The sequence below is a fragment of the Lissotriton vulgaris genome, chromosome 5 (assembly GCF_964263255.1).
Source record: "Lissotriton vulgaris chromosome 5, aLisVul1.2, whole genome shotgun sequence".
Lineage (NCBI taxonomy): Eukaryota > Metazoa > Chordata > Amphibia > Caudata > Salamandridae > Lissotriton > Lissotriton vulgaris.
The window spans coordinates 1585521127-1585539104 of NC_141693.1; the positions used below are offsets into that span (position 1 = coordinate 1585521127).

Sequence of the window (17978 nt, forward strand, 5' to 3'; positions counted from 1 at the left end):
GTTTATGAACTGAACTGAACTGAACTGAACTGAACAAAGAGATAGTCTGGCAATTCGAAAGACTTATAACAGTCATACATGCAAGAAACACCCCAATTTTGTGATGTCTTGGAATTTCGAAGAGTCAAAAAGAATTGCACTCCAGGGACTCCAGGCCTTTTGTCCGGGACAAAAGGCCTTTTTTATCAGAGGTAAAGATGTTAATCTAGAATCAATTCATTGAACATATGATTTTGATGATGTTACTCCACACATTTTATAAAATGGAGCCACATCCCATTGTTAGGTATACAACAAAGATATAAGAAGCAGTGTAGGCCCTCATTAATAATAAGATCAGCATTCCTGCACAGTTACTAAATGAACATGACTGTGGAGCTATCAGGAACAATGTTATCTTCATTAATTATACTTTATTCCGAGCCAAACACAGCACCGAGACCGCCCTCATCGCAGCAACAGACGATATTCGAACTCTACTGGACAACGGAGAAACTACTGCCCTCATCCTACTCGACCTCTCCGCAGCCTTCGACACAGTCTGTCATAACACCCTTATACAACGCCTCAGCAACGTCGGAATGCAAGGAAAAGCATTGGACTGGATAATCTCGTTCCTCGCCGGAAGAACCCAGAGAGTCCACCTCCCCCCTTTTAGATCAGAGGCCACCGAAGTCATCTGCGGCGTACCCCAAGGATCTTCACTCAGTCCCACCCTCTTCAACGTATACATGAGTCCCCTCGCATCCATTGCGCGCCAACACAACCTCAACATTATCTCCTACGACGACGACACTCAGCTGATCCTATCCCTCACCAAAGACCCAAACACCGCCAAAACCAACCTACACGAAGGGATGAAAGAAGTAGCCAAGTGGATGAAGAACAGCCTTTAAAACTAAACTCGGACAAAACGGAAGTCCTCATCTTAGGATCATCCCCCTCCGCCTGGGACGACTCATGGTGTCCTCCGGCCCTGGGAAACGCACCAATACCAACGGACCACGCACGTAACCTGGGCTTCATCCTGGACTCCTCCCTCTCGAAGACCAGACAAGTCAACGCTGTCTCATCATCTTGCTTCAACATCCTACATATGCTCAACAAAATCTTCAGTTGGATCCACACCGAAACAAGAAAGACGGTCACCCATGCACTGGTCACAAGCCGACTAGACTACGGAAACACCCTTTACGCCGGAACCACAGCCAAACTACAGAAAAAACTCCAACGCATCCAAAACGCCTCAGCTAGACTCATCCTAGACATCCCCCGCCAAGCTCACATTTCCGGTCACCTGAAAGACCTCCACTGGCTCCCCGTCAACAAGAGAATAACGTTCCGTCTCCTCACCCACGCACACAAAGCCCTCTACGACCTAGGACCCGAATACCTCAACACGCGCCTGTCCTTCTACACCCCCACCTGCCAACTTCGATCGTCCAATCAAGCCCTCGCCGCAATTCCACGCATCCAAAGATCCACCATGGGAGGAAGATCCTTCTCCTATTTAGCGGCCAAGACCTGGAATTCCCTCCCCACCCACCTCCGCCTCACACAGAACCACCTCTCCTTCAGAAAACAACTAAAAACTTGGATATTTGATAAGTAGAGCTCCCCCCCTCCCTCAAGCGCCTTGAGACCCTCTGGGTTAGTAGTGCGCTATACAAATTTAAACTTGACTAACTTGAACCTTGACTCTCCACTCTAGAAAGTATCCCCATTAGGCATACTGCCTCTTGGGCACCCATTGGAATGTACTGCTATTCTGTCGCCTCTTGGGGTCTTTTATGCCTTTTATTAGCCTCAGCACCTTCTCAGTCCATCCCAGATTGAGCCCATTCTTATGGGTGATTTCCATCTTCATTTTGAAAAGCCATTGCTAGCAACTCCTGTTAAATTTAAGGAATGCCTTTGCCTTGTTGGTATCACTTTGAGTTTCCTGCTACCCACTTATTAAAGGTCCCATTCTAGATGCAGTTTGCTCCAATACCCCCATATCAGACCTATTATACTTGTGCAGTTCCATAATCAGATCATTATTATATTAATTTTTCATGTCAATTCTCATTCAGTGGTAAGAAAAGAAAGAAGTCCTGCATTGTCCGTAGAACATAGCAAATGGTACAATGTCTCAGCATAATTATTAGATCCCCTTATAAAAAAATGTGCCTTCAGAACTTAATCCCTAACTCTTCTGCGTAAGTATAATGCTCAAATTAGTGTTGCTTTTGATATTTGAAGAAGCAGCTTTCTACTAAGACTTGATGCTGGTTTTCCAGCAAGGTACTCCAAATGACACAGTGTTTTCACAATCTCTAGCACGTCTGCACCTCTGGCACCTGATTGCGATCCCTCTTTAAAAATCAAATGATAAAGGCTCCACCACTCAAACAAATGTGCTATTAAATTTGATAAGTCCACCTTCTTTGCCACCAAAATCTTTAATGCACCTAACATGGCCACAGCTATTCTTCCACCATTAGGAAACCTAGGGATACCCCCACAAATACTATTCCAGATATTAAATGTAATGAAATCACTAATTCCAATGAGCACAATATTGCAGACATTTCTTCTACTTTGACCTAAAGAGTACCACTTTTATCTCTCCCCCTTCCTTGGCTATTTCTCCTTTTAAACCAGGTAGGCTCTTGGCCTGATGTTTTTCCTAAATACAGACGATATTCCTTCCTACCAATCTTAAATGTGCATGAATAATTAACCCTGGCATAACCATTGTAAGCTATTTCTCAACTCTCTTACTCAATCAAGTTCTTGGAAAGGACAGAGTCTGCACCATTAGCGGATCTTGTATAGCAGAACATGTAAAATATAACAACCTTCTATACCCTCCATAAGCAGGCTTTTGTCCTGGCAGCAGCACAGAGTTAATCATGGTGCCTGCACTGGACAAACTGCACTGATGTGTCTATGATGATATACAAGATGATTTGATTTTACTTGATCTTTCTGCAGCATTTGATACTGTAGACCACCAGATCCTGTAGTCCTGATTTGATGTTCTTGGCATCAGGAAACAGTCCATGTCCTAGATCAGAGATGTTCTGTCTCGTCTCATAAGGCTAAAAAAACAGCTCTCTCCTTGTGCACTTCTGTCAGATTACTTCCCTGTGGAGTTCCAAAGACATTTATATTATCTATTTGCCTTTATATGTTCTCTCTAGCCTAACTTATCCAGTCCTTCAGCTGTGGGTTTGTTATGTAAGCAGATAACATACAAATCCGATTATTTCGAAAATCTTGGGTGATGTTACCAGCTGCGAGTCATAGTTGCATGACTGCTTGAAAAAGGTTGAAAGCTGAATGTGTTTTAAACAGTCCGAGCTGAATGTTAAGAAGACATAGGGCCAGATGTCGGAGCCTTAATACCGGTCGGAAACGGCCGATTTCGGCCGTTTCCGACCGGTATTTGGCTTTTGAGATGTAGGGGGCATTTTATTTACAGAATCGGTATATTTACCGATTCGGTAAATATACAGAATCGGTCAAATACCGAATCGGTAAATTTACCGATTCTGTAAATCAAGATGTAGGTGGCACTGTAATCAGTGCCACAGGCCCTTACCGAATCGTTATTTACCATGGAATACTATTCCATGGTAAATAACGAATTCCAGTGTACATGCACATCTGTGCATGTACACCTGTGCCATGTGGCACACAGACATGCCCCCAGGGCATGTCTGTGTGTCAAATGGCACACAAGCCAGAAACAGGGTTGCAACATGGTGTCAAAGTGACACCCTGTCACCCTTGCAAAATCGGGAATTTTACCGATTCTGTAATTACAGAATCGGTATTTGCCATTGATTCCTATGGGCTTCAAGGCCCATAGGAATCAATGGCAAATACCAATTCTGTAATTACAGAATCGGTAATTACCGAATCATACAGATTCGGTATTTTTACCGATTATTTTACCTGCATAGCAATTACCGAATAGTGAATACCAAATCTGTAAAATTCGGTATTTACCATTCGGTAAATTGCTATTACCTACATCTAGGCCTTAGAACCTACAGTGGTTAAGCCCTTCCCTTCCTGGAAATAGCTTTGCCGCCCCTGTCCAACTAAAAGTCAAATGTAACACCATTTTTCACACAATGGACAAGCAGTTCATTATCCGCATCGCTGCGGCGGCTTTTCCTGCTGTGTGCGGCAAATTTTAAAAAGCCGCGTTACATGACGAGCTCAGCTCGTCATCCGCACACGACCACCGTGGCTGAGCAGCGAAGAGGTTATGTGAAAAATGGTGTTACAGTTGACTATGCATCTAATATGGTTGGTTAAATCAAAGATTTAGTTAGTTCCTTTTTCTTGCAACTTTGCACGCTAAAACATATCCTCTAGAGTCTATTGGTTCTCTTTTCCCCTTCAAAGCGCCAAATATGAACAACTTTATTGCTGCATGTCTGGATATTATAATTCAGTCTACCCAGTGCACAAGTTCTAACTTGCACAAAATGTAATTCCCAGGCTAGCACTTGGTCTTCAGGAATTGGATCACATTTCGTCTGTCCTGGTAGCTTTTAATAACTGCATGTTATGGAACCGATTGTGTTTACGTCGCTCTGTCTAGTGCACAGGCTTTGTATGCTAGTAAACATTCCTCCTTTTTACAGTGTTTTAACTGGTACAATCCCAGTGGTGGTTTGAGATCCAGATGTTATCATGTAAGTAGGGTCCCCAAATTCCATCAGCAGTCTCGGGGTGGTAGGGCCAACTCTTTGGTGGCTGCTCTAAGCTGGAATTCTCTTTCACTTTCCCTACAACAATAGCCAAATCTTCTGAAATTCAGGAAGGCTCTGAAGACTTTGCTTTTCCTTGTTCCACTTGCTGATCTTTTCAGCCTGGACTTTGATTGTTTGCTTTCGTAAGCATTAGTTTGCTTTCAGCTCCAAGATACCCCTTGGGTGAACGTTTGGATTTACACAAATTAAACCTTACCCTAATATCTCATCCAATCCCATCTATGTGCGGAAATGTACACAAAGTTATGACCACTTTTATGTGCTTAAAGGTTAATTATCACATACCTGAGTGTGCTGTTGATCTGCAAGGCTTTAGATAGCATCTTGGCTCCAATATCTTCCATTGAATTTCCGCTGATATCCACCTTGGTTAAGCAGGTGTTGCTACCAAGAGCATTGATCAGAATGCTGGTCCGAGATTTTAGACGAGAATCAGCAACAGACAAGGACTCCAACGACTGAAAGGAAAATTACAAAAAATAACTGAACAGAAAAGCAAGGCAGAGTGATAGTTATGTATGGTCAGAAGGGAGAAGACAAATCAGGTAATGGAGGGAGAATAGAATGAAACACTGTAAAGGAATTGACAAAAATATAGAGCTACTCAATAATGGATAAATGCTGGACCTACACAGTCTTCTTCCTGTATCAGATGAACAATTCGCTGCAGGATCTCCTCCAGTGTCCTGAAAAAGTACCAATTCACATATTTACATGCAGCCATTAGAGGTACATACAGTGACTAGTAATACACATCCATAGATTAATGTTTTGGAAAGAATAATGGGCACAGTCTCATGAAATGTAAGGCACTGTGGAATGGTTATGAAGGCACAATTATGGACACTGTTACTTAATATTGCTCAGCAATTTGCCATTGAATCTTCATTTAGTTAAATGCGCTAAAATAAAATTAGTTACAAAAAATCTTTAAAGACTCACATAATTAATGTGACATAAGGCGGATTTTCCAAACCTTACCAAAGAAAGAATGTAACATTTTATTAAAAACAAAGAGTTGAATATTACATGCATTACATCTTAATTTCAATCAATCAATCAAGCAATTGCCGTCTAGTATACAATTAAATTCTCAGAGCCCAGATTATGGGGGTCCCCATGCCGCCCTCTACCAGCATCTGCATGGCTCCATAAAACTGCCCGTCATCAATATTTGGGCCAAAAGTGTTTAGAATGGTGATATCCTCGCCATCCAGAGTACCCTGAAGGAGCAGCTAATGCCCCTCCACATCTGCCCCACTGTAAACATGCTTGAAGGGGATCTCTGGAGCCACCCAGATCACCACCCCGATGCAAGGACAAGAACATTGCCAGAACGCGGTTACCCCTCCATTTTGTTTTTTAATTTGTGAACCTAATTTCCAATTAAATGTGTCTCCTAAAAGCAGGCTATCTGGGCCCAGTGGCGCCAAAGAAATGAATTAACTCTGTATCGTTTTGTGTAACTCCTCGGACCTCTGACATTCCAGGTAAGGATATTAGTACAGTCAGCCATAAGGTGTAGGTGTCTCCCCCAACCCCTCTCAGCTGTCTCCCAGATAGGAATTAGGCTACCCATAACAGGGGGCCGACGCACCCAGGGTAGTACCTGCATATGCACTGGAGTCAACAAACAAACCCCATTAAGAACTTGGGGCCATACAATAGAAACTAACCGTGTAAGCACATCAACACGGGAAAACCACGGCATGACTGTGTGTTCGCCCATTTTTTGTCTCACTGTCAGGATTCACAGCCTAAAATCCCCCCTCTCCAACTAACAGCCTACCACTAAAAGTGGAGAAGTCCCCCTGCCCTAGTGTAAGATGTGTGGTAGGCCATACTTTATTACATAAAATATAAGATGACATACCCTCAACATTTTCCCTTTCCCCTTACTCTCAGACCTCTTCATGCTCAGCTGCAGTGCTCAGCATTGGTGAGTTAAACGTCCACTGTTAGAACTGAAGTAGTCCCCGGGGAACAAAGGATCGGCCTCGGAGCCTCTGGCACCATGGTGCCATCCTCCTGATCATATAACTCTAGAGTTATCCTGGCCGCTGTTCATACCAATGTCCCCAAAGTCATCCCGGGTCCTCAAACCCAAATGTTGGGACGTCACTTTGTCTGGGTATTTACCCACCAGGATCGGCGTAGTTCCTTAGGGCACTTTGCCCCACATCTCCAACCATCTTCTGCCATGTCGAAGAAGTGCGATTTACCCCCTGAAATGACTCTCAAGCGGGCAGGATTAAAAGCATATATCAAGGCCCATAACCCTTGGTTGCCTCTTTGCCTCCAGAAAAGATTTGTGTTAAGCTTTCACCTTTTGTGTGTAATCTGTGAAGATGGAGATCTTGTGGTTCTCAAATGAGAGATTGTTGGCCTCTCGATTTGCCCAGCGGAGGAAGTCCCTATCTCTATAATTAAGGATTAGCAAGCTTTGATAGCGTGTTGGGGCCCCAGGGGGGCCGTGAAAGCATGGTGAGCTCTTTCCATCCCAAATTACGGGGACAATCCTGTGGGCTTCTGAACATCCCAGACCCATGTTTCTATGAAACTCTTTGTCCCCCCCCCACCCCTCTGCACACTCGTGAAAACCAAGGAGGCCGACATTGTTTCTTTGGGATCGCCCCTCTATGTCCTTGTCCTTGCCTACAAAGTCCCTGTTTTTGATTCAATAGTATCCACCTGTTTTTGAGGGTCGCTAGCTCAGCCTGCATATCAACAATGAAGCCCTCCGCAGCATTATTCTTGTCAGACACCTTTCGCAGGTCAGTGCCCAGGAGGTTCACCTCTATGTTATGTGCGGGCACTCAGATACAGTCTCACTAGCTCCGATGAACTAGTAGTGTCCCACCGGTAGGTCCTACATCAGTGGCGGATCGTTGCCTACCAGAGCCTTCCAGGCAAACTCCCCTACTGCCCTCTATCAATGTGAGTACAGTGGTCTCCCCACCGTACCATCGGCTCTCAAGGATGGCTGTTCCACCCCAGTTAGCAGGCCCTGCCAAAAGGTGACAGGTTAATAAAGGGCCCAGTCCATAGGTCTGCGCACCGCCCTTAGCTGACAATCAGGAGTGTCAACACAGTGCCTCAGAGGAGTCTAGTTCCACAGCCCGAGAGGCGCTCTGCTCCAGGCAGAGGTGCTCGCCAAGGGGAATAATTAGTATGCTGTAAAGTCGCAATCTGTACTAGTGGATAACTCCAGCAGGGGATCTTGCAAAGCAGTGCAGTTCTCAGTGGATAGGCCCTCAGCTCCAGTTGCCCAGGAGCAACAGGTACAGGGAATCCAAAGTCCTGGCCCCTCAGTAATCACCAACTTATAAACACTCGCATGGGCCCCTGTAAGAGCTACCCAGGGCCCCTAAAGAATATGACCTGCCAGTTCATGGAGTAGGCCGCACCCACTGTCTCTTGTGCACAGGCAATCTGCTGCATCCTCACCACCACCGCCTGGAGACTCTGCAGGCAGGGACCCAGCAATTATCAGCAAGCGGGCTGACTTGTAGCCCAGTAACGGCCGGATCAGCGAGCAGTACACCAACCGTATGCGTTTCCTATATGGCACCATATCCAGCAGTATAAGGCCCAGCAGGGGGCCAGCAGAGCCCACCAGGAGGCCAGCAATGCCTTCCCGGGGGCTTGGCGACACCGTCTAGGAGGGTCCGACCAGGGCTCAGAGCTTCAGGGTACCGCTCTGGCTATGCCGCAGTGGGCAGCCGATCTCCCTCGCCTAGGCCACGCGACCTCCCAGCGTACCTTAGCAATTGCATTCACAGGGGTCTCCGTTGTCACAGGATGGCCCCTTCCACGCTGATAGTGGTGCCCACGTCGGAAGGCGAGATTAAAGTGGCGCAGGATGCTCCAGGTTAGCTGAGGGCTGGCGAGAAGCAGCTCAAGTAGAAGCCGCTCAAGCCGCTTGTATCCTGTCGGCCATATTACTTTGTCACACCCTCCGCAAGCCGCTTGTATCCTGTCGGCCATATTACTTTGTCACACCCTCCGCATAACATATTTTGATGTATAAGATGATCTAACTCGATAACGGTTCTTTGTTGGATAGCTTTGCTCTTCCTCTACTTGCCTATCCTCTAAAGAGCTGATCACCAGTCTGGAAATTCTTGGTGCAGTCAATATTGAAACTGGCCTCCCTTTTCCGATCCAGCCTGGGGAACCTCTCTTCCTTCTTGGTGAGATGCAGAGACGGGCGATAGAAAGAAGGGAGGGTGATGGACTGGTTTTACATAGGGCACATCTGAAGAAAATAAGAACTAAATTAATGTCACCCTGCAGCATCACAAATGGTGTTGGTAGGAACATATGAATCAGCCTTTTCAAAAACTGCATCACAACGGCTAATTTAAAGTGGGAGCAACATCATATCCTGTTTGCCTGCTTACCCCACTTCCTTCACAGGGGTCCCGGACAGGATCCCTGTAAGTCTTTATTTTCACCAATACTTCACGGTGCCACTTCCTGTTCCCTAAGCAGAGCAAACCCTTAAAGGTGCCCCACATTGAACAGTCCTGAAGAGACCTGACACCCTACTCAGGTCGAAACGCCGTTGACAAAAATATAAAAAGACAGACTTGTCGCAACAGTTGTTTATACAATTCAACTGCTGCACTTTAATGTTTTATACTTATCATTGGGTTGTCTTTCTGAAACTGAATTGTAAACCTGAAACCTTATGTTGTCCACTTTTTTACTATGTTTCACCTTAGCAGTTTAGGTTCACTTGCTGTGTAAATATTCACTTGGGACACACCATCACCTTTTCTTTTGATTACATATGTGTTATGGAAATTTTGTATACATTTTTATATACATTTACATAAATGACTTTGATTTGACCAATATATCCGCATTGTGTATACACAGCTTCCTTTTTTCTACATCTGTCACCCTGATTGCAATTGTGCGTTACTAGTATCAGAATTAGTTGTTATTTTTCCACAGGAGCCATTGTTTCTTGTTAAAAGTTTCACCCAGGCTCCAAGTGAGTAGGTTTCCCTTGTTTCCCCTTACAGTTTATTGTACATGTGACATTGGTTGGGGTTTTTTCCCTGGGGCCAGGTGTGTCGTAGAGTATGCCGTCTATAGGTATGGGGTAAGCTAACCAGTGTTCTGCTGCCACTTGTGGCATATACCGCGGTTGGTGTACCCAGTAGTAGGCATAATGGGATTGTGCACTTATATAATACAATTCAAAATCGAGGATATCAAAGACCCCCAGTGAATGTGGCCTGGTGAGTATACTCCACTGCAGCCTTGGTTGCTTGCCTCCCCATACCAAGCATATCCTTTCAGACCTTAGTGTTTAAAAAAGCAACCTCCTGGATGAAACAGAATGTTTAAAAAAAGAGAGAGTAATTGGGGAAGTATCACCATCTTAATTAAGGATGCTCTTCCAGCCATTGAGACAGGCAAAGTAATCCATCGGGTGACCTAATCATTTATGCGATTCAGGGCAGTGCCATAATTAATGTGTAGCACCTCCTCCCTGTCCCTAGTAATGCGAATGCCAAAGTAACGCAGATCCTCATCACACCACTCTAACGGGTAGTCCAGAGGGAATCGAGTTTTCCCCCAGTTAATCTGAATTCCTCAAAGTTTCCCAAATACAATATACTCTCTGAGAATTGGACTCAAATTTTGATGTTGGTCTCGGATATCTAAAGTAATATCATCGGCATATAGTGATACAAGTATCTGGCCCATGTCACAACGGAGTGCCTTATCTCAATGGTGTTACCTCAATTTGGCCACTAAGGGTTCGATCGCTAGCGCAAAAAGTAAGGGGGATAAAGGACACCCATGTCGTGTGCCCCTATTGATCGAAAAGGCCTGAGAAATGCATCAATTTATAAGCGCTTTAGCAGTTGGTAGGTGGTACAAGACCTGGATCCAGGACAGAAAAAGGGGCGGGCAGCCCATGCGCTGCATCACTCCGAAGATATAGTCCCACTCAACTGAATCAAAGGCCTTAGAGGCATCTAAAAAAATCCTAATACACCTCTCGCAGTATGGGGGCCATTTGATCTATATACATTTTATAGAATTCGATGGGTATGCCATCGATACCAGCAGCCTTACCTGACAGCATGTGCATGATGGCCTCTCTTACCTCATCTAACTCAAAGGGTGCACATAAGAACTCCCTCTGTGTATCTCCCAACCACCCCAATGCCACATCTCCCAGATAGCCCTCAAGATCTAATTCGTCTTTCCTGCTTGTGGTGTAAAGCTGGGCATAGTAAATCGTAAAAGCATTTAGTATATTTGCACTGTCTCGATAAATCATGTCACCTGGCCCAGCCAATTCCAACACATAATGGGAGAATCGAGGTCTCTGAATGGTGTCTGACAATGTTTTACCTGGCCGTTCTCCCTCCCCATAGCGGCGGGCAATCTAATATCTACCCCTAAATTGCGCTTCCCGGTTAGCAGTATCCATATAGTCTGTAAGTGTCTCCTGGAATTTGTGCTGAGTGCTACCATCGGGACCTGAGGCTAGTTGCGTATCTAGTGTCTTGAGTTCTACTTCAGTTTCCGCAAGGTATTAGTTATATCCCTGAGTACCCCCAAGCCTTTTGATATGCGAATTCCCCTAAATGTAACTTTGAAAGCTTCCCAAATGGTTTCCACATTACCCACCGATGGATGGAGTACTTCGCTGTGTCTTGGCTATCCTGGATGAGCTGTGTGAGGGTGGCCCTAGTGTCTTCTGGATGGTTGACAAGATGTCTTCCACCCTGTCCTACAGTGCATGCACGCATCTTCCCAGAAGGCAGCTAGTGTTCAATGGTCTAAGGGCACGGTTGGCTGAGGGAATCATGTTTTTTTTTTTCACAACAAGATTTTATTGTTGACACTCGAATCAACCCTGGAGAGTCCAGGGTTGCCCATATTACAAAATACATAGTAGCAATATTGATGCCAACATTTTCAGTAAGAAAAGAAAACAGTTTAGAAGTGAAGAATATCTTAGCAAAAAGCCAAACAATAAACAGTGCCATATTGACAATATACAGTCTAGGGCAAACAGTTCACAGCCCCCCTACCCCCACCCCGAGTTGAAGAAATGGATGATTATAGTTCAATCTGTCTCTCAATCCCGCCATCACGCCAATTCCCTAATGATTGATATGGGGGGATGGGCCCCAAATAAAGTTTCCGGTAGTCCACCCATCCCTTCCATATTTTAGGGCATTTCTGAGGGCATCCCCTCACCTTGAAAACAGGCATCTCCAATCCCATTGAGAAATCTAGCCCATTTTCCAGACCCCCACCGATGACGAGGATGCATCTTTCCATGCCCTGGCAATATCACGTTTCGCTAATGTGAGACCAAGGAGCAATAAATGCCGCATGTACCCATTAGAGATCATGTGTTTTGCGAATGCCTCAATGTGTTTCGACTTTGTCCGGCAGGGTGGTCGGAAATGCATTTTGATTGAGCCTGATTGTGGAGGCCAGCATTACTAGACCCTATGTTATGTTTATTTGCAAAGTGCACTATCACCCGTGAGGGTATCCTGGCGTGCTGAGCCGGGGTGTGCCTAGTCCTGCTAACAGTAAGTTGGTTAATTGAAAACTCATGTCTTCAGCTTCTGGCGATATTCAAGAAAAGAGGAGGAGGCTATAATGTGGAGTGGGAGGTTGTTTTGTGCTCGCACTTTGCAGTCATGTAAGAGATCCTGATCTGGTTCGTTGTATGCATGGGATGCGTGCAAGTAGGAGTCCTTTGGAATGGAGGTGTCTCTGGTTGGTGGAAGGAGATGTGACTCTTCAGTTTGGCGGGCCCAAGGTGTGTAATGCTTTGAATGTGTGTGTGCGCAGTTTGAAATGAGCCCATTTGCATATCAGGAGCCAGTAGAGTTCCCTTAGGTGTGATGTGATGTGAGTACTGTATGGGAGAGTCAGTTTTGAGTGTGGCTGCCGAGTTATGTGTGGTTTGCAGTCTTCAAGTGGGATGTTTGGTGATCCTGGCATACAGGGTGTTCCAGTAATCCAACTTGCTGGTGACTAGGGTGAGAGTGACAGGTTTTCTAGAGTTGCTCTAGTGTATTCCAGCTTGGGACCCATTTGAAGATCTTCCTCAGCATCTTCAAGGATGCAGTGATGGAATTAACTTGTGCGGGCATGTCCAGTTTCCTGTTGATGATTATTCCAAAGTTACTGGCATGGGTCCTCGGTATGGGAGCTCCATGCTAAGGTGTTCTTGCCAAAGATCACTATTTCTGTCTTGTCAGTGTTGAGCTTGAGACAGTTGGCTTTCATCCAGTAAGCAACTTTAGTCATGAAGGTGGTCAACTTGTTTCTTGTGTTGGGGGTCTTGTCTGACAGGGAGAGTATGAGTTGCATGTCTTAGGTATAGGTGGGGTTGTTGATATTGTGTGAGCAGATGACATTCGCCTGGGGGACCCTGTATGTATTGAAGAGAGTTGGGCTGAGCGATGAACCTTGAGGCACTCCACAGATGAGTTTGCAGGCTTCAGAGGAGTAAGGTATCAGGCTGACAACTTGTGTTCAATCCGTTAAGGAGCAAATCTAGCCAAGAGTATGTTCTTGGATGCCAATGTTGTGCAGGCACCTGATGAGGATGGTGTGTGAGACCATATACTGCAAATAAAGATACCTATCGCGACGCGATTAGAGCGTATAAAGTTGCCCTCAGAAACGCCAAAACAGCTTTCTATGATCAGAGAATTAAAAACTCTTCCAACTCTACGAGAGAAACCTATCAGATCGTCAAAGAACTGCTGAAGATCCCCGGTCCCCCGTTATCCCAAGATCCATCAGGAGCCAAATGTAATGAATTAGCCATCTACTTCGACCAAAAAATTAAAAATATCGTATCCACTTTACCCCAAATGGAGGACCCAGCCTCCACCGGCAATTTGCCCCCGGATACGGGCCCCCAGCTCAATGCCTTTAATCCTGTTTCCGCAGAGGAATTTCTTAAAATTTTATCCGGCCTTAAAAGCGGTTCCTTAAACAGATAGCCACTACCATCGCTACCCCGGCAACGGAGATCATCAACACCTCTCTTTCCCAGGTCATTGTCCCGCCCAGTTGGAAAGGGGCCATTGTGAAGGCCCTTTTAAAGAAACCGCACTTCGACCCTCTGGAGCTTGCTAATTTCAGACCAATTTCATTACTCCCGGGACTCAGCAAGATCACAGAAAAAGTGGTGAACTACCAACTTTCCCACTTTCTGGAGTCCAATGATCGGCTGCGCAATTCTCAAACCGGATTCCGCCCAGGCCAGGGCACTGATACGGCCCTCCTCTCTGTCATCGAGGAGGCAAGGCGCATCTTGGACTCAGGAGGATCAGTGGCAGTGATCCTCCTGGATCTGAGTGCAGCCTTCGATACGGTGAATCACCATATCCTTATTCAGCGCCTGGCCGAGGCAGGAATTCGAGGGTCTGCTCTGACCTGGTTAACATCTTATCTATCCAACCGCACCTTTCAAGTCTGGGAAGGCAACTCATGATACCCCTCCAGTGTGGGGTTCCGCAGGGCTCATCTTTAAGCCCCACATTGTTTAATGTGTACATGGCCCCCCTGTAGGACGTGGTTGCCCTGTTTGGTATCAAATAGTAAGTTATGCCGACAAAACGCAACTGGTCGTCTCACTCTCCTAACTCAATCAATGCCCTGACAGCTTCCATCAATGCCTGACGGAGATATATGCCTGGATGTGTGACTCCTCACTTAAGTTAAACGGGTCAAAAACGGAAATTATGTTACTAGGCCACAAGTCGGACTCAATACCTTCTTCCATTTGGCCTACTTGTTTAGGGGACCCACCCACCCCAAAAAAAAGAAATTAAAAGCTTAGGGGTCTGGTTGGAGCATGATCTTTCGCTCAAAACACAAGCGAAAAAGACAGCAGGTACCTGCTTTGGTCTACTTCGGTCTGCCCGAAAAATCCTTCCTCTCCTCCCGCAGCATTCCAGGAAGCTACTGATACAAGGTCTAGTTCTCTCCAGATTAGACTTCAGTAACGCGATTTTCTTAGGAGCCCCTGAAGCAACTATCAATAAGCTTCAACAAATCCAAAATGCCGCAGTCAGGGTCTTAATGGGTATCTCCCCTAGGACATCAGCTAAACCTGCTGTTAAACTGCTCCACTGGCTCCCCGAACGGGAGAGGATTATGTTCAAATCCCTATGCATTACCCATAAACTCCTGCAAGGCAAAGGACCCCCGATTATGAAGCCTAGTCACACCCTACCAAGCTAATAGACCCCTGCGTTCCGACAAGGGGTTCCTGGCGACAGTGCCGAGAGTCAAGAAAGCACGCAGAGGAGGTCGTCGCTTCTCTGTGAACGCAGCCTCGCTATGGAACTCCCTTCCACTGAAACTGCGCGCGGAACCTGGCCACTTGCGCTTCCGGAAGACACTGAAAACCTTCCTCTTCCCTAAATGATCCCCTTGGTCTCCTCCCCTCTCGAGTCTGTCTCTATCTCAGCGCTGGGATGCCTCCTGGTAACCACGCGCTTTACAAAAACGCCTTACATTACATTACATTACATATTAAATGCTGCAGATAGGTCCAGGAGAATGAAGGCTGCTGTGTCTCATCTGTGAAAGATCATGTGGATGTCGTATGTGGCGGTTGGTAGTGCTGTTTCTATACTGTGGTTGGGCCTGAATCCGGACTGTGTGGCGTTGAAGAGCCGGTGGTTGCTGAGGTGGTAGGTGAGGCATTGGTGGATTATTTTCTCATGGTAGGAGAGAGATGGGTCTGTAGTTGGAAAACATGGTCAGCAGATGATTTCTTGAGCTGGGGCATGACCGTAGTATGTTTCCAGGTCTATGGGAATGTGGCTGATTTGACGGAGGCACTGAGGATGGGTGTAGGTGCTTCACTGATCAGTAGGATTCCTCCAGTGAAGGCATGGTGAGGCCAAGGGTCACATTGAGGCCTTCAAGTGAATAGTCATGGTAACAGCAATTTCGATGGTAGTGACAGCGGGCCACGAGGCCAGGGTTCATTCTAAAGTCGTGATGGGAAGTTGAGTTGCAATGGTGACGGGGTCTGATTGAGAATTTAGCTGTGATGCATATATTGAACGTGAGGTGTTCCATGTAGCTGGTGGGGGTGTCCGTGTTGGTTGTGCAGCTGATGGTATCAATCAATTAATAAATCATAGTATTTGTAAAGCGTGCTACTTACCCGTGAGGGTCTCAAGGCCCCGGGGGTGGGGGTGCTGCTACTGCTCGAAGAGCCAGGTCTTGAGGAGTCTTCTGAAGGCCAGCAGGTCTTGGGTCTGTCGTAGGTGGGTGGGGAGGGTGTTCCAGGTCTTGGCCACGAGGTGGAAAAAGATCTGCCGCCGGATGTCACTCTTTGGATGTGGGGGACTGCGGCGAGGGTGAGGCAGGTGGAGCGGAGCTGGCGGGTGGGGGTGTAGAAGCAGAGTCATCCATTGAGGTACGCTGGTCCGGTGTTGTGGAGTGATTTGTGTGCTTGGGTGAGGAGCTTGAAGGTTATCCTCTTGGGAGCCAGTGCAGGTCTCTCAGGTGCGGTGTGATGTGGCTGCAGCGGGGGATGTCAAGGATCAGACGTTAGGAGGCGTTCTGGATGCGTTGCAGTCATCTTAGGAGTTTGGCCGAGGCTCCTGTGTAGAGTGCGTTTCAGTAGTCCAACCTGCTGCTGACGAGGGCCTGGGTGACCGTTCTTCTTGTTGCGGTGGGGATCCGCTTGTAGATCCTGCAGAGTATGCGAAGGGTGTTGAAGCAGGAAGAGGAGATGGCATTGACCTGCTTAGTCATGGAGAGGGTGGAGTCGAGGATGATCCCTAGGTTGCGTGCGTGGTCGGTGGGTGCTGGAGCTGTTCCCAGTGTGGCTGGCCACAAGGAGTCGTCCCAGGCTGAAGGTGTTGATCCGAGGATGAGGACCTCTGTCTTGTCCGAGTTCAGCTTCAACCAGCTGTTCCTCATCCATTCGGCGACGGCCTTCATTCCTTCGTGTAGGTTGGTTTTGGTGGTGTGGGTGTCTTTGGTGAGCGAGAGGATCAGTTGGGTGTCATTGGCGTAGGAGATAATGTTGAGGTCTTGTTGTCGGGCGACGTGGGCGAGAGGTGCCATGTAGATGTTGAACAGCGTTGGGCTGAGGGATGAGCCCTGGGGTGTGTCGCAGATGATCTCGTTGGCCTCGGAGTGGAAGGGGGAGGCGGACGCTCTGTGTTCTGCCGGAGAGGAAGAAGGTGGTCCAGTCCAGTGCCTTCTCTTGGATCCTGGCGTCGTGGAGGCGTGTTCATAGTGTGCGGTGGCAGACTGCGTCGAAGGCGGCTGACAGATCCAGGAGGATGAGGGCTGCTGTTTCTCAGTTATCCAGCAGAGACCTGATGTCGTCGGTGGCAGCGATGAGGGCGGTTTCGGGGCTGTAGTTGCTGTGGAACCCGGACTGGGACGGGTCCAGGATGCTGTTCTCCTCGAGGTAGCGGTTCAGCTGTTTGTTGACGGTTTTCTCAATGACCTTTGCCGGGAACGGGAGCAGGGAGATGGGTCGGAAGTTCATGATTTGAATGGTGCAGCAAGTGCAGTGACACTGGGCCGAAAAGTTGTCAGGACTTCTCTAAACACATACTATTGCTATTACATCACTTAATTCTATTATTTCCCTCTTTCATTTTTCAAAACTTTGCTATTACTTACCCATCCAATACCACTAGTAACAGCACAATATATTGCCTTTTGTACATAAACAAGTAATAACACTTTAACAGACTTTCTGTACAACTATTCGGCAAGCTACAACTTACAACAAAAACAGCTTATTATTAATCACATAGGCTAAACCTACTGCATTTACCTATGCTTGTTTTTTAAACCATTTTTTTATTTTTATATAATCCATGTTTAAAAAATCGAGTCCTTAAGCTAATAGATGTATGCATCTCCCTGATGGAGGATGACAAGATTGGAACAAGGAAAGAATGCTGTGGAAACAAGTTGAGGGCATTTTATTCACCTTGATTTCACACTGAAATTTTTCCCAATGAAAAGGTGCTTCAAAGACTTGTTCTTCCCAAGAGCAGGCACCAATGTGATCATGTCAGAGTCAAACCCTAGTAGAAAAAGGAAATGTGAATGGAGAGGTAATCGTTAAATCAATTTCATATTTTAGCGTTCTAGCTTGGTCAGGTATCCTGACACCAAACTGTAGGTGCAAAGAAAAAGTTA

At 46.4% G+C, this 17978-nt stretch overlaps 1 protein-coding gene across 1 annotated transcript in view; it reads right to left on the minus strand.

The window, feature by feature from the left end:
* The window catches only part of CARMIL3 (capping protein regulator and myosin 1 linker 3), a 1161278-nt gene that overhangs the window by 525631 nt on the left and 617669 nt on the right, over window positions 1–17978 (minus strand). Inside the window, exons 19-21 of the mRNA XM_086923677.1 lie at window positions 17767–17863; window positions 5407–5461; window positions 5061–5233 (exon numbers count right to left, since the gene is read on the minus strand). Coding sequence (XP_086779803.1) covers window positions 5061–5233; window positions 5407–5461; window positions 17767–17863 — 325 coding nt within the window. The remainder of the gene's footprint in view (window positions 1–5060; window positions 5234–5406; window positions 5462–17766; window positions 17864–17978) is intronic.